The sequence below is a fragment of the Rutidosis leptorrhynchoides genome, chromosome 2 (genome assembly GCF_046630445.1).
Source record: "Rutidosis leptorrhynchoides isolate AG116_Rl617_1_P2 chromosome 2, CSIRO_AGI_Rlap_v1, whole genome shotgun sequence".
Taxonomy (NCBI): Eukaryota; Viridiplantae; Streptophyta; class Magnoliopsida; order Asterales; family Asteraceae; genus Rutidosis; species Rutidosis leptorrhynchoides.
In genome coordinates this window covers 36,020,651-36,034,741 of record NC_092334.1, presented here as the reverse complement: position 1 = coordinate 36,034,741, position 14,091 = coordinate 36,020,651, and the positions used below count along the sequence as shown (strand labels likewise).

At 36.8% G+C, this 14,091-nt stretch overlaps 1 protein-coding gene across 1 annotated transcript; it reads right to left on the bottom strand.

Annotated features, from left to right (window-relative positions):
- Nucleotides 1-5,188: 5,188 nt before the first annotated feature.
- LOC139887782 (uncharacterized) lies at nt 5,189-11,879 on the bottom strand. Its single transcript, XM_071870838.1, has 8 exons — nt 11,782-11,879; nt 11,513-11,691; nt 6,548-6,874; nt 6,342-6,465; nt 6,095-6,273; nt 5,923-5,999; nt 5,470-5,619; nt 5,189-5,388 (listed from the first exon to the last, which is right to left on the bottom strand). Exons 1-8 carry the CDS (start codon nt 11,877-11,879, stop codon nt 5,248-5,250), a joined length of 1,275 nt encoding a protein of 424 aa, XP_071726939.1. The 3' UTR covers nt 5,189-5,247.
- Nucleotides 11,880-14,091: the final 2,212 nt, after the last annotated feature.

The following is a 14,091-nucleotide window of genomic DNA, read 5'->3' as shown; positions in this document are numbered from 1 at the left end:
TTCTTTTATTTCATATTTAATTTCCTTTATTTTATATTTAATTGCACTTCTAATTATCGCATTTTTATTTATTGTTATTTAATCGCACTTTTAATTATCGTACTTTTTAATTATCGCAATTTTATTTTATCGCACTTTTATTGCAATTTCATTATCGTTATTTACTTTACGCTTTAATTTAAGTCTTGTATTTATTTTATATTTTACATTAGGTTTTAACTGCGACTAAAGTCTTAAAATCGACAAACCGGTCATTAAATGGTAAAAACCCCCCTTTATAATAATAATATTACTTATATATATGTTTGTATTTTTATAAATGTAAATTAATATAGCGTTGAGCTTTGTTTAAAAAAAAAGATTCCCTGTGGAACGAACCGGACTTACTAAAAACTACACTACTGTACGATTAGGTACACTGCCTATAAGTGTTGTAGCAAGGTTTAAGTATATCCATTCTATAAATAAATAAATATCTTTTGTAAAATTGTATCGTATTTAATAGTATTTTCGCACTAAAAATAATACTATTTCGTATACCTTAGCTTTGACATCAGTGATACAAGATAAGTTGTATAGATGGTACTCAAATATGAGCATTAAGTGTGCTCTATGTGACCAATGTGTGGATTCACATGAACATCTATTTTTTAGATGCGCTTATGCTGATGAACTGTGGAAAATAATGAAGGATAAACAATTTAGAGGGCTTCTTGATGGTGTGCATAACATTGTAAACACACTTGCAGATTATCCCTTTACTTTCAATATATGGGGTATCATTAATAGATTGGTGGTTGCTTCAGTGGTGTATAATGTTCGGCACGAAAGGAATTGAAAGGATTTTCAAAGGAAAGAAGAGAAAGGTATATGATTTGAAGGAGGTGATAGTTCAACATATTAGAACCAAGATGTTGAGTCTGAAAGTCAAAAAAGTCAACCAGTTTTAAAGTCGCAGAAATGTGGGGTCTCAAATGGGATAATATGAAATTTGATGTTGATTAAGTAAGCTCTAATTGTAGCGCGCCATGAATGATGGGACGACTTATATTAGAATGCTCATTGTGGTAGATGTTTCGTTTGTGTGCTAGTTGTGTTTGCCTTTATATGTTTATTGGTTAGATTGCACCCACCATTTTGTTTTTGGCAGGTAAAGCATGTGCCTTTTGATTGTATTGAATGTTGATATTAATGCGTAACAAAAGATCTGCGCATTGGTGCAGAAAAATATTTCGCTAATGCCTTAAATATTACTCTGTATTTTAGTTTTAGAGATGGCTCGCGACGTGTGACGGAAAATCATTTGCAGCATTATATAGTTACACTAAACACAGTTTCGATAATTCATTATTATAATACGGATAATGATAATTGGTACAACTCTTTTAAAATATAAAATGTGTAACATGAATTTAATTATTCCTTATTACAATATGTGATTTAATTATTCCATCAAAACGAATAGTTAATCATTTAATCAATCAATTAATATTTCTCCCAATCTTGACATATATAATCTGTTTTAACATATACAGACTAATTCATCAATCAACCTGGATTTGGTGACATAACGTGACGAATAAGTGATAGAAGATTTATTTTGAAAGAAAGATTATCGGTATAATTTCGTGTAAAGTATTGAAGACATTATTATACTCGTAAAAGTACTTGATGCTAAAAAAAAAAAAAAAAAAAAAAAAAAAAAACCTTTAAACACACTGATGACTATTGAATTGTTAATAAATCTCTACCAAGTATAATTTCCTTGATACTTTGCATCAAATACTAACAAGCAACACTATGTGAAATATATGAATCACATTGGAGGTCTTAAAGTGGCTGCAACACCAACTCCATGATTTTGAGCCATAGGCCATGACATGATGTGTAGTCCTATGCACTCTTGTTGATTAACCGCCCCAACAAGAGTCTCCCTTATATCACCATGATCACAACAATGTATTAAACCATCTGAGCTAACCATTGTCGGCATCACACTTTTTCCTTCTAACCGCGATATCACAACCAGGTGCCCTGTCTCAATCGAGTTTTCAAACAATTGTCTTAAACCCGCTCGATCAGCAGCCGAGTCTTTGGTCACTGCGTAAATGCACACAAAACCCTGATATGACAAAAGTGTTAGGATATTAGGACCCAAACAACGCAAGTGATTCTTCAAGATCACTCACCCACTTAATGAACGAAAGAATATAAATGCGAAAAAGTAAATCGACACAAGATATAACGTGGTTATATGCAATCGTTATGATTGCTTTAGTCCACGGACCAACTAGAGATCGTTTATTTACTGAATATTTGAGAGTGGTGTGTTACAATGAGATACAATGAGCTCCATTTATAGGAGAAACAAGAACACTTAATAAACTAGCAAGGAATCTTCATCATGACAAGTAATTATCATGTTTGCCAACTAACTAGCTTTACACCCTTGAATTAGCATGATCACAGCCTCAATTCAAGGTGTAAAGTATCCACTTTGCACCTAAAGCAAAAGGAGAATCAAACAAAATCGGATCCCACATGAAAAAAGGTTGCCAGCTGCTGCCAGCAAACGTGCGCGCCGTGCACACTTAAACGTGCGCGCCGTGCACACTCCCAAACTTCGAGCAGGCCTTCTGATCAAAACTTCTCTAGTGCGCGCAGGGAGCGCGCCGCGCATGGATTTGTATAAATGTCTCCATACTCTAACAAAAAGAATACCTATATAAGATGACAATAATACCCATGGTACTCATACGTAAAATGAAAAAAATACCCCTACCCAGGAATGGAGTCATCTTATGAAGAGCTAGTTATGAACCCAATAAAAAAAACTTTTTTTTGAACAACAGTTCGGGAACCACCCACGCATTCATCTCCCGCAGTTGCATAACCTGCCCCAAACTGCTGACCACGAAGAAACCCGGCCCAATCCTGAGGCATGGGTGGTCAAACCTCCCCTCCCCCATTGCCCCTCCCTGCAACGCGATGTGCGGCTTAGTGTTCATATTTATGAACTCGTTAAGAAAATTTTCTAACTCAGCCTCTGTCCCTGCATACCGGAATGTGAAGATACAAGTACCTCATCGGTTTTTTTTACGTCTAAGCCAAATCTATTTTCTCCGTATTCTGGTATTAACTCAAATGAAATTTATGATATTCCTGGCAAAAACCATAGCCTTATTCCATGAGTAGGAATTCGAGTCGAATGACATCCATCCTAAAAAATCAATGTAAGTTCAGAACAAGTACATTAGATATTAACCTGAAATCAATTACACAAAACATAAATTAGGTAAAAGTTTCAAGGAAATATTACCAAGGAAATGATTTGTTCAGTTTGGATGTTAACGAACACAATAGGTATTCCTGATGAAACCGTTGCAGTGAACCAAGCCATGGCTCTAGTTGTTATGGAATCGATATCGTACTCATCTGAAAGGGGCATGAAAAGTATTGAACTAACAACTGTAGACCGATGGTCCGGTAGATAATTAGCCACCTTTCATCTCCAGTTGTACTTTATCGCTTCTTGGTTAAACCCTCGTGATACCACGTTAACCGCTCTCCTACTCATGTCTACATATACATTGCACAAAAAATCGATACAATTTTAAAGAAAGGCTATTAACAAGAAACTTAGTGACAAAACAAGTGTCAAAACTGTTGGGGTGCAAACCTATCCCACATAGGAGGGAGACAAAAACAAATGTATGTATATAAGTCTAAGGGGAAGTCCCTCTAATACCAATTGGTTTTAGAAAAGGATGGACTCTTAGGCTTAAATTGCAGGACATTGTGTTTGGGCTATACGATCCTTACAAATGGCATCAGAGCTAGGCTATAGCCCGATGTGGTGGAGGATGGTGGCGCACCCCTGAACGCACGGTGCGACATGGCACACCCCTCAGTTTGCCAACGATAATGGAGCCATGGTGCCTATATCGAAAGTCTTCCTTCCCAGCGTGGAAGTGCGGCGTGTCCCAATGGTGAAAGAAAAATGAAAGAAAGAGATCGGCGGTATAAGAGGCGTGTCCCGGTAGTGAAAGAAAAGTGAAAGAAAAGAGACCGGTGATATAAGATGGCGGGAGTATCGTTGAAGGGGAGGCTCGGTGATGTGGTCTTCGGTTTGAGGGGAGGATTGTTGGGGCGCAAACCTATCCCACATAGGAGGGAGATAAAAACAAATGTATGTATATAAGTCTAAGGGGAAGTCCCTCTAATACCAATTGGTTTTAGAAAAGGATGGACTCTTGGGCTTATATTGTAAGACATTGTGTTTGGGCTATGCGATCTTACAAAAACTTCTGTTTTGCATTTCAAATTGCTGGTGTAACGTACATCACTAAAATTAAAATTTATCAGTAAACTACTAAACATTCTTTAGAAAGTTGTACTGTACAACTTTATAATACATATTTACTGGTGTACAAACTATACATTTAAAAATTCTTGAAAAATTTACAACTAGGAATTAGTACAATGCATTACTATAATATTATGAAGAAAGAAAATGTACCTTGAAGTTCAGTGCATTGATCAACATCCAGATCATCTAAAACCGCAATATGTTTATCATTAGAAGCAGCACAAAAACTGTACTTTCGATTCAATCTAAAACGCTTTTCTTGCACTACACAAACACGAAGATTCACCATCTGATTGCCCCTTCTAACCTTCAACCAAACAAAACCTTTTGCATTCCTTTTACTAATCTTTGCTAGTTGTGATCTAAGTTCTGATTTCACTTTAGTTGGTACAAACGACTTTTCTTCAACGCCTTCTAGAGTACAACCATTTGAAGCAGCAATGCCTTCGATAATGTCTCCTGGTAACGGCATTGAATCATCCCATTCCTCAACAGCTTCTTGTTTCACTTGTTTTACGCAAACTAATGTTTGGGAAAATCTCATTTCTTTACTTTTCATTGCGGAATAATTTTGTTTAAACATATTTGTGTTTATTATATAGGTGAAAAAGTATGTACGGATAATTCAAGAAAAGGGATTATTTAGTGTTGTAGATGATGATGATATTAAGGGTGTTTGTTTTTTAATGTGATATCATCTTAGGTTTTGTAAAGCAGCCGGCTTTCATATTTCTTGTTTCTCTGTTTCAACTTTGTATAACTAAAACCGAAGTTAACTTATTAACAGAAGCAATTTATTCTAACTAAACATATGTATTACTTTTCATTAAATCTTATAATCTAGTAACTTGTATTACAACAGATGCTTTTCATATACATTATACATTGAATGTTGAATACAAATCTGTAAGTTCTTGTCTAAGTTTATCGATGTCGGCTTGAGCACGAGATCTTTCTTCGACATCAACTGAGGTTAAATATGTAGCTCTCACCGATATCTTCTTTTCAATCGATTTTATCTGCATTTCAATAGACAAAACATGTTAGACTAATTGACTATTAACATAATAATGGTGGTTTAGTCAATATTTAGTTTTAACCTTTCTGTATGGCCATCTTGACAATCCATGTTTTCGGCAAATTTTCTTGATCACAGTGGGACAAACATTTATCTCCTTTGCAGCCAATTCTATTGGAATATTGAAGTAGTTAACTAGATCTCTCATTGTTAGTTTTCCTGTTCTTTCCCTCTGCTCAAATAGTTAAATTAAAGATATAGATCACTAAACGCAAGTAAATCATGATATTAACGAATAAGGTTATCCTGTTTAAGCTATTCGGGGATGGCGAATACTTTTAATCAGATGTAGGCGGCCTAACTGGGTTATGTGACTGTTTCTTGACCCCACCCAAGATACGCTGCTAGTGAGGTTAAAACCTAAAACCTCTTGTGAAAATATTTGGACCTAACCACTATGCTATTTTGTGATAGTTATATATATTGTGATAATAATACTGGACACTGAAAGATCAGTTAAAGTAAACAAATTAACCTGGATTGAAAGGTTGGTTCTGTTTGGATGTCTTGCTATACTCGATTCTGCTTGTGGTTGGTTCATTTGATGACCACCTGCTTCAAGAATATGTGTTCATAAGTAAAACTTTACATATGTTAGTATCTAAATTATGTTACAAAAAATTTGTTCGTGTTTGAAAACGAATAACCTGAGTCATTAGGAATGAGATCATCAGTGACCAAACTATCCATCCAATCCAACCCAACACATACGGCTTCGTAATAATTAGAAAGTGGATCTTGCAGCGTTATGTAACCATTCGTTTTTCGTTCTTTGCAGTATTCCTCGAGAAAACTCTTCACTCGAATTATACTTTCCTTGCAAAAACTGATCACAAACTGAACAATCAAGTTAATGGCATGATATTTATAGCGGAATTAATTAATAAAACTTACTCAAACATTTTGTACTCGTGACTTTGGTTTTCATTTGCATTAAGATCAACACTATACTTATCAAGAATCGCGTGACAAATAACTCCAATTCTTCCATGAACTTCAAGTTTTGTAATATCGATGCCTGTTACGAAATTAATCAAATTTGAAACGAGGAATATGAAATTAATTCATAATTTTGATGATGAAAAAGGCACAAAACACACCATTAGTATGTGAAATTTCTCTTAATACTTGACAACAACTACAAGTATATGGAGAAACTTGCAACGGCCAAGTTGAAAGTTGAATAGCGTTTTTTCCATAATTACTCGATCTAGTAGACGGGTTCGTTTGAAAATCATCTTCAAACATTTCATTGTTTATAAACGGATCAACAATCGGATCACCGGGATGCGCATTTCGAGTACCATCCACCTGTGATTGAACAATTGGAGGGTTTGGTCGTGAAGAACTTGGTACATCAATGTGATTGAGTGGTGGGGAATTGTTGTCATCTTGCAATAGATACTGTTCGTATGCTTGTAATTGTTCTAATTGATTGTAATTATTCAAATAACATAAGTTGCGAATGCAAATTAAAAGTTTCATGATTGAGACATCTCTAAGTTATGCAGCGGTTATCTAACACAGCAGGTCCTTAACATCAAGTCTAAACAGCATGATAACAAGTCTAACAGCGGAAGCAACAAACCTCTAAGCACCTGAGAAAACATGCTTAAAAACGTCAACAATAATGTTGGTGAGCTATAGTTTAAGTTGTAATAGTAATATAAGATTGACCACGAGATTTCAATGTTTCAAAACAGTATGAAAAGCATATGTATACCCGTTGGCACATGGTAACTAGACTTAACGTAAATATAAATATCACCCCCTGAAATTACACCTGGCGAGTGCGTATGTCCTCGAAGTATTAAACACCCGTTAAATACTAGCGCGACTAGCCCGAGTGGGGATGTCAAACCCTATGGATCCATATCTAATATTCGCGTCTACCGGTTCAAAAACCAATAGTTAAACGTTATCGTGCTAAGGGGAATCTTTATGCTGTTGTATAACCCACACATATGTAAAGTTTAAGTACTCGTGTCAAGTAAGTAAAACATAAAAAGCGTATGTATTCTCAGTCCCAAAAATAGTATAAGTAAAAAGGGATGCTATAACTCACAGTGATAAAAGCGGTAAAGTCGGTAATGAAAGTATGCAAGTAGTAAGTCGGTCCGAAAGGTCGTCAACCTAAATTACGGTTACTAGGTCAATAGGTTGTCCTTATAAGTTCTAATAGTGTATAAAATAAGTTTAAGTGTCATCATCATCATCATTCATCATTATAAAAGCTAAGTAAGTTTGACAAGAATAGAGATCGAAACAATAGGCTGATTTCGGTCAGCTGTTACGACCTCTACGTAAATCGAAAAGATGCGTAATCAGTGGCTATGGCTCCGTATGTGAGTCCCCTAGTTGCTGACAAATTTACAAAACCAAAATCTTCTTCTTTTGACCGTGGCGATGGTTTAAGTGAGAGTATGTCAGAAATTTCAGCACAACGTTAATAGGGTGTAATGACTTTCGGAAGGCCATAAATCCTAAACCGTAACTCGGATTAAGACGAGGTCTAAATGGAAAATCATCTACTCGAACTGAACTAACTGTTAATAAACTTTACAGTAGCCCAGATTACTGATAAGATCCCGAGAAACTGTAAACAAGTGCCCCGGTGGGGTTCTTAGTGCTTGATGCTCATCACGGTTCTCATCCCTTAATGCTTGTAGCTTCAAGTGTACAACTCGTTGATGGTTTAGTATCACTTTTGACCAAGATTATACCATCAATACACAAAATGTTAAGACCAAGTAATAACACAACTCATTTAAGAGTGTTAGATGGATGATGAACCAAGGTTACATCATATCCTTAGTCTTAACACAAATACAAGTCCTATTTACAAACAAAGTTACAAATTTTACATCAATCAAATAAGTATGAACAAAATATAAGTCAAATGAAGTGATGGAACCCTAAGCTAGAGAGCTTGGATCCCTTTCACACAAGTTTTAAGGTCACAAAGCTAGAAAGCTTGAACCTTTAGTGTTCTTGAAGATCATGAATCATAAAGCTTGGATCTTTAAGTTACATGAAGACCATAAACACAAGTTTTGATCTTTATAAAAAAATAATGAGATCATTAGTTAGAAAACTTAGATCCAACAAAAGATATGAAGATCCAAGCTAGAAAGCTTGCATCTTGATTGTTCTTGAAGATCTTGAAGCATAAAGCTTGGATCTTTAAGTTACATGAAGATTACAAACACAAGTTTGAATCTTTATAACAAAATAGCAAGATTAAAGTAAAAAAATATAGATCTACAAAGTGGGTGAAGATTCAAAGCTAAAAAGCTTGAATCTTCCATGTTCTTGAAAGATTCAAATCCATGTTTGAATCTACAAGATATAATCAAGATCAAAAGCTAAAAAGCTAGACACATGAAGATGATGATGATGATTTCGTGATGATGAGAAGGAGAAGAAGAAGAAAAGTTCAAAATACTTACACTTTTAGAGAGAGAAAGAACTAGAGAGAATTAGAGAGTGAGTGTGTGTGAAATACAAATGAGAGCAAGTGTAAAATGAGAGGAATAAGGCTTGTATTTATAGTGAAATGAGGGAGGGGGTGGTGGTGATGGCCGAAATTTTGGAGGGGGACAAGGGGGGACAAAAAGTTGCTTTTTAGTTAATGGTTGTCTAAAGTTGGTGCTTATGTTGGGATCTCATGCAACATTAAGGATAATACTTGATATAAATGCTAGTATGTTCTCTCTAATAAATGGGCATTTGTCTTACTTATTAATGGGTCACTAGTAATTAATAAGTGGGCTAAATAAATGGGCTACTAGATAGAGTAGGGTGGGCTTAAGTACAACAAGGTAGAAAGTCTAACAAAACTAACTAGTAAGCATAATTAAATTACTACGCGTAATTAAGCATCCATAAACCCAAGTAATTATTATTATGAAATAATAATTAATATTTCATAGTCGTAATATTCCAATTATGACAAAAGTTAAACGTGTGCGCAGTTCGCGGTTTATTCGAAACGTTAAGTGACACTAACGGTCATAAAGCATCCAGTGAACAAGTTAAGTATCCTACGTACTCTAAGGCACGTTTTAATACATAAATGAAAGTAAACCATGAATATAAAGGTTCCAGAGTATAAAGTATCACAGTACGCACAAATACGCAGTTTTGCTAAAACACAAGGCACAAAAGCAAGTCGAAAAAGTCGGGTCGTTACAATGGTGGTGACCAAGTAAACCGGAAAAGCACCTCTGGTGGTCTCCAATTCCTAGGTCACAAGTTAGTCAGCTGGTCTTCTCGTAAGCAAAACTGTATCTCTCTTTCCACTGCTGAATTTGAGTACATTGCAGCTGCAAGCTGTTGCTCCCAAGTACTGTGAATGCAGTCCCAACTACTTGACTATGGATTCAGATTCCACAAAATCCCGATCTACTGTGACTCTCAGAGTGCCATTGCTATCTCTAGCAATCCTGTTCACCACTCTCGAACCAAACACATTGACATTCGCTATCACTTTATTAAAGATCATGTTGAGAAAGGGAATGTTGAATTGTATTTTGTATCCACCAAAAGTCAACTTGCTGACTTACTGACCAAGGCACTAGATGAACCCACATTTAAAAATCTGGTTTGTAAAATTGGCATGGTTGATTTCTTTTCCATTTAGGAACCTGGAAAGTGCCTAGGGGGAGTGATGCACTTGCCTAGGGGGAGTATTGAGTTTTTCAAAATCTGATGCATCACATTTTGAGGGGGAGATAAGAATGATGGCTCTCGCATAAATTACAGTGTGAGACCCGGTGTGAATGTGATTTTCAAAATCTAAACTGATTTTTACACAAATAACAATGTAAAACTCGCTCTTTCAAATCTAGCTCTCCTGAAACTGGCAACTGTCTAGGGGGAGTTAATATCATTCAGTCAGCAATGACGGAGGATGTGTCCTGGTGACTACCTCAGGATGATGTGTCTAGATGACTGCCTCAAATAAATCAGTCAACAAATGACGGAGGATGTGTCCTGGTGACTGCCTCAGGAGGATGTATCTAAATGACTGCCTCAAAATCACAATCAACAAATGACGGAGGATGTGTCCTTGTGACTATCTCAAGAGGATGTGTCTACATGACTGCCTCATGGTTCCTGGTCTCAATAACTGCTAAAACCCGAGAAAATTAAATTTTAAAAAATAATTAAAGCTTAAACTTTAACTTGATTATTTCACAGAATTTCTTAAAATTCTTAAAGGTTATCTTGATGTACCAAAATCCCATTAAAATCCAAATCTGCTTAAAGTTTTCGAGCAAGTCCATATGATGAAGGTTTTCGAGCAATAATGCCCAAAGTGTAAATTTTCGAGCAATGCATCTGGTCTTATTGTTTTTCGAGCAACACTGACTGAAAATTGAATTTTTCAGTCATCACGTGTCTATATTAGGATGAAAAGTTCACTTTCTAAACCATCACTTTCAAATCTCACTTTAAAATTATTATTACCAAGACCCACTTGCACTCTAAGAACACCATCGTCATCATCACTGTTCACCTTCATCTTTCTTCAACCAAATCGGTATTTTTCTCTATTTTCATGTGTGTGTGATTAAATTTGTTGTTTCATAGAAGCTTTAAAGTCACTGTAATCACCCAAATACATGAAACATGCCATGATTTGAATGATTACGTTCTTAATCTCTGTTTTGTGTGCAATGGGGTTTCGAACCCTAAGATCTTGCTCTGTTCAATTACACCTATAATTACAATCTGATAGGATAAATTGACTTATGGTTCATATATGTGATGAATAGCACGTGATTACTTCCCTTAATTCATTGTTAGATGCTTGTGTCACTTCAAATTCGAAAAAGGGGCCAATTTTAGGGTTCGTGACTAACTTTGATCATATAAAGGTTTGGCCTTAATTCATGCTTTTGATCGAGTTAGGTTTATCATAGATTTCACTCATTAAAACTCAATTTGGCATACTTTGTTGATTTTTCTGCTTAGTAATGAATATGTTCTCAAACAGACAGAGTGCTCGAAAATCTCATGTTTTCGAGCGCTCGAAAACAGTGCTCGTAATAGTGACTGACTGAAAACCTTTAAGTCTTTGTGTGAAAAATGTGCCTGAAAAAGCTGTTGTCTGAAAACCTTATGTGCTCGAAAAATAACTGTATGAAAACCCCTCTTGTGCTCAAAAAATGTTGCCTGAAAACCATTGTTGCCTGAAAAATGTTCAATGACTGAAAACTTGCTGCTCAAAATATTTTGTCTGAAAAACATGTATGAAAATTGAGTACTGACTGAAAACTCTCTGCTCGACATGTTTGTCTGAAAAGTGTGCCTGAAAAATGTGTAGTGCCTGAAAACTCCCTGCTCGAAATGCTCTGTCTGAAAACCTGTCTGAAAATGAGTACTGGTGCATGCTCGAAAACCCCTTGTTGCCTGAAAACCTTCCATTGCTCGAAAAAGTGTTTCTGCCCAAAATTTTCTAAGTGTTGGAAATGTTTTAAAACTGTCTTTGACAAATTTTAATTGAAATAATTAAATGTTTTTGACACAACCTTTTCAATCACACCATATGAACTGTGTTTTAACTAACCATGCTCATGATACAACAGCAATGTTGAACAATGCCTTTTTCGATGAAGATGTCCCCACCCCATGTGACTACTGGATCCCCATATTACTAAACCACCCAATGCGCAATGTATTCACTGAGTACGAGCATGCTACTGAGCAGCAGCTTCTCTTGATGTGAGACACCATGACTTACCATCCATCTGTTGATGACACCCCTGACTCCTTTTCTTTCCTAGTCACTAAAAACCCTGATCGGAGAGTCTCATTCACTCTAACTGACATGAGAAGATTCTTAGGCATCCCTGCAAGAGCTGAATATGATGCATTCCCTTCCGAGAATGAGATGTTAGCAGCCGTACAACAACTTAGATATGATGGAGAGGTCACAAAGATAAGAGCGTTCAAAAAACAACGTATGGCACAACGATGGGCAGTACTGTATATATTTGTTAACCGATGTTTCAACCCGATGCAGACTGGATCCGACCACATCACCATTTTCTTGTTAAAGATCTTCTATGGAATTGTGTTCCTGCCAACTGCTGATTTTGGCCGAGTTATCTGGGATCGCATGATAGAAATACACTCAACACCTCTCCCATCGTACATTCAATTTCAGAGATTCTACGCAAACATTCTCTCAGGCATCATTGATGACAACGCCAGAACTCCAGAACCTATCCCTATAGATCAAGTTGAACCATTTGTGGAGCAGGAATATATCAAATATATTCAAAAGAGAATAGGGTCCAAAAATGTTCAAGCTCAACTCATACATGCTCATTTACTAAATCTCGGACCACGAGACGATCCAAGAATAATGAGCTATTTAAGAGAGATAGGAGCTCCTATGGATCCCCTACCACCCAGGGAACCTACCCAAGGAGCTGATAGGACACCTGGTGAGGGGTTTAGCAAGCGAGGGTCAAAGAAAAGAAAACGGGGAAAAGAATTGAGGGTGAAAATAGGCCTAAAAGAAAATCAAAACCAAAGCAGGTAACCTCTAAACAACTCCAGAAGGTTCTTCAGGACATTGATCGGAGTGATAAGGATGGAAATGAGGATGGGGTTGAAAAATCAAGAGAGGATGTGCGGACCGGGAGTGAGATGGGGCAAAAAGAAAACGTTAGCCCCCCCAGACATTAGGAAGCCACTCAGATGCACAAACATCTATTTCATATGAGTTAGAATCGGCATCTCTAGATGAGATTCGCCAAAAAAAATTTGAAAATGTATCTAGTGCTCGCAAGGATTTGGTGCAGTCCTATACCGAACGTTCAGTGTCTATAGCTCAGACTGCAACAACAAGTGTAGAGCTTAGCAAATCTCCGAAAATTGCTTCTCTAAGATCGCTTGGAAGTCCTGTTTCATCAGGCCTCACTGCTCAGCTCTCTAGCTCAACAGTGGGGACAACTGAGTTTCTTCAAGAATCTCAGGATGTTTTCACTAACATTTCTTTGCAGGGCTCCATCACATCCTCACCAATTATCTCCATGGCTCTTTCACCACCACGATTAACATCACCACCTCCTGATCTCAATGCTTCCCCACCACCGTCATCACCTCCAATCATGACATCATCTCCTATCACCCAGACTATCACTCATCAACCAAATCTCACGTACATTCAACGGGAAAACGAATTCCACGCTTATCTTCTCTCAGTTAATCTTTCTGAGGGTGACTACATCAGGAAAGCTATCCTGGGTCTTCTCAACTCTCTTCAGCTCATCCCGAATTATCCACTAGTACTTGAACCAATCCCGTGTCATGCTGATCAACCATCTTCCTCCAGGTGACATGATGACCCCGATTCCGGCGGCCAACATGAGGGGGAGAATATCGGAGGAAGATCCACTGTGCATATCACTCAATCTATCAGTCAAACACAAACTCCACCTAGCTCTTCCAGGAAAGGGAAAGAAATTGTTGATGACTCTGACATGCCTGAAGGAATGGTCGAAGGGGTTGACTACACGGTAGAAGAAGATGATGTTGCCCCCGAAGGACATGACGTGATCACAATCAACTCTGATGATGAAGATGATGAAGATGAAGTTATGTTTGTTGATGTCAAAGAAGAAGTTGA

Coding starts and splice junctions, on each gene's coding strand:
- LOC139887782 (XM_071870838.1), bottom strand. CDS start 11,879: ATGGAAGGTTTTCAGGCAACAAGGGGTTTTCGAGCATGCACCAGTACT. Junction 6,466..6,547: donor AGAAATTTCACATACTAATG/GTGTGTTTTGTG, acceptor ATTTCGTAACAG/GCATCGATATTACAAAACTT. Junction 6,000..6,094: donor TCTCATTCCTAATGACTCAG/GTTATTCGTTTT, acceptor TTCTTGAAGCAG/GTGGTCATCAAATGAACCAA.